Genomic DNA, 981 nt, shown 5'->3' on the forward strand with positions numbered 1-981 from the left:
TTCGATATAAACTCTAGTACTATATAATATATAGTAACATATGTAATATGTTACTACATATTCTTATTGGCATCTTGGCCAAGTCACTCTTGTACAGGAGTTGTATCTTAGTTAAATGAAGGCTACTAACTACAAGAGGAAGTCATTGCTCATTTTCAGTCATAACTGACAAATTCCTCCTCGCAAAGAGACATTGAGGAATCAGGATTAATATTTTACAAGCTTTTCGAATGGGAACAATGAGAGGGCACATGCACACAGTTTCACTCACCCGTCTGCTCAGAGTGGCATTGTTACGCTCTTTGAGTTGTGGGTCTGTGGGTAAATTGGTCCAAACAATGTAGGGTGTGTCATACTTGTCCCTCAGTTTGGGGCAGCTTTTGAAGATGAAGTCGATGATGAAGAACTTGATGCCGGCATAGACACCTAAAAATTTTGCATATAAAAACAAGTGGAAATTAGAGACTTGAGCCCCCCCCACAAAACTGAAGTTGAACATCAAAACAACAAAATTGAAGTTGTTGTCACGCGTCAAACTGCATTTCTCACCAATCATGAAGCCCAAGAGTTTATATGGCAGCAAACAGGAAGTGATGAAGGCCACCCACAAACCAACATACAGTTTCTGTGTGATTTCAGGCTGCACCCACATGAACAGGCTGCAATGAAAACACAATCATATGTAACAAAAGCATAAACACAGTACATATATGCAAGTAAATATATATAAATAAACATCCTTTTAACAGGGCAGTACTAACAAAATCTTATCAATATCATGGTATGCATATTTTACATTAATTATCTATTATTTTAATTTTATATTAATTTATATAAATTGTCATTACATATACATAAACATTACAATCTATTTCATAATAGTATTTTTTTTTTCACAATAAAGCCAAATATTAAAAAAAAAATAATAATAATTTTTTTTAAAGGGGTCATATGATGCGATTTAAATTTTTTCCTTTCTCT

At 33.6% G+C, this 981-nt stretch overlaps 1 protein-coding gene across 1 annotated transcript; it reads right to left on the bottom strand.

Annotated features, from left to right (window-relative positions):
- Positions 1-219: 219 nt before the first annotated feature.
- LOC107580888 (GRAM domain-containing protein 4-like) lies at positions 220-659 on the bottom strand (the record flags this gene model as incomplete). The annotated part of the gene is made up of 2 exons (XM_016266506.1): positions 220-426; positions 550-659. Coding segments are annotated over 2 exons (317 nt in total), but the record flags the coding sequence as incomplete, so codon positions are not given.
- Between the last annotated feature and the right edge of the window lie 322 nt (positions 660-981).

This window comes from Sinocyclocheilus grahami, unplaced genomic scaffold, assembly GCF_001515645.1.
Source record: "Sinocyclocheilus grahami isolate Dianchi unplaced genomic scaffold, SAMN03320097.WGS_v1.1 scaffold49567.1, whole genome shotgun sequence".
Taxonomy (NCBI): domain Eukaryota; kingdom Metazoa; phylum Chordata; class Actinopteri; order Cypriniformes; family Cyprinidae; genus Sinocyclocheilus; species Sinocyclocheilus grahami.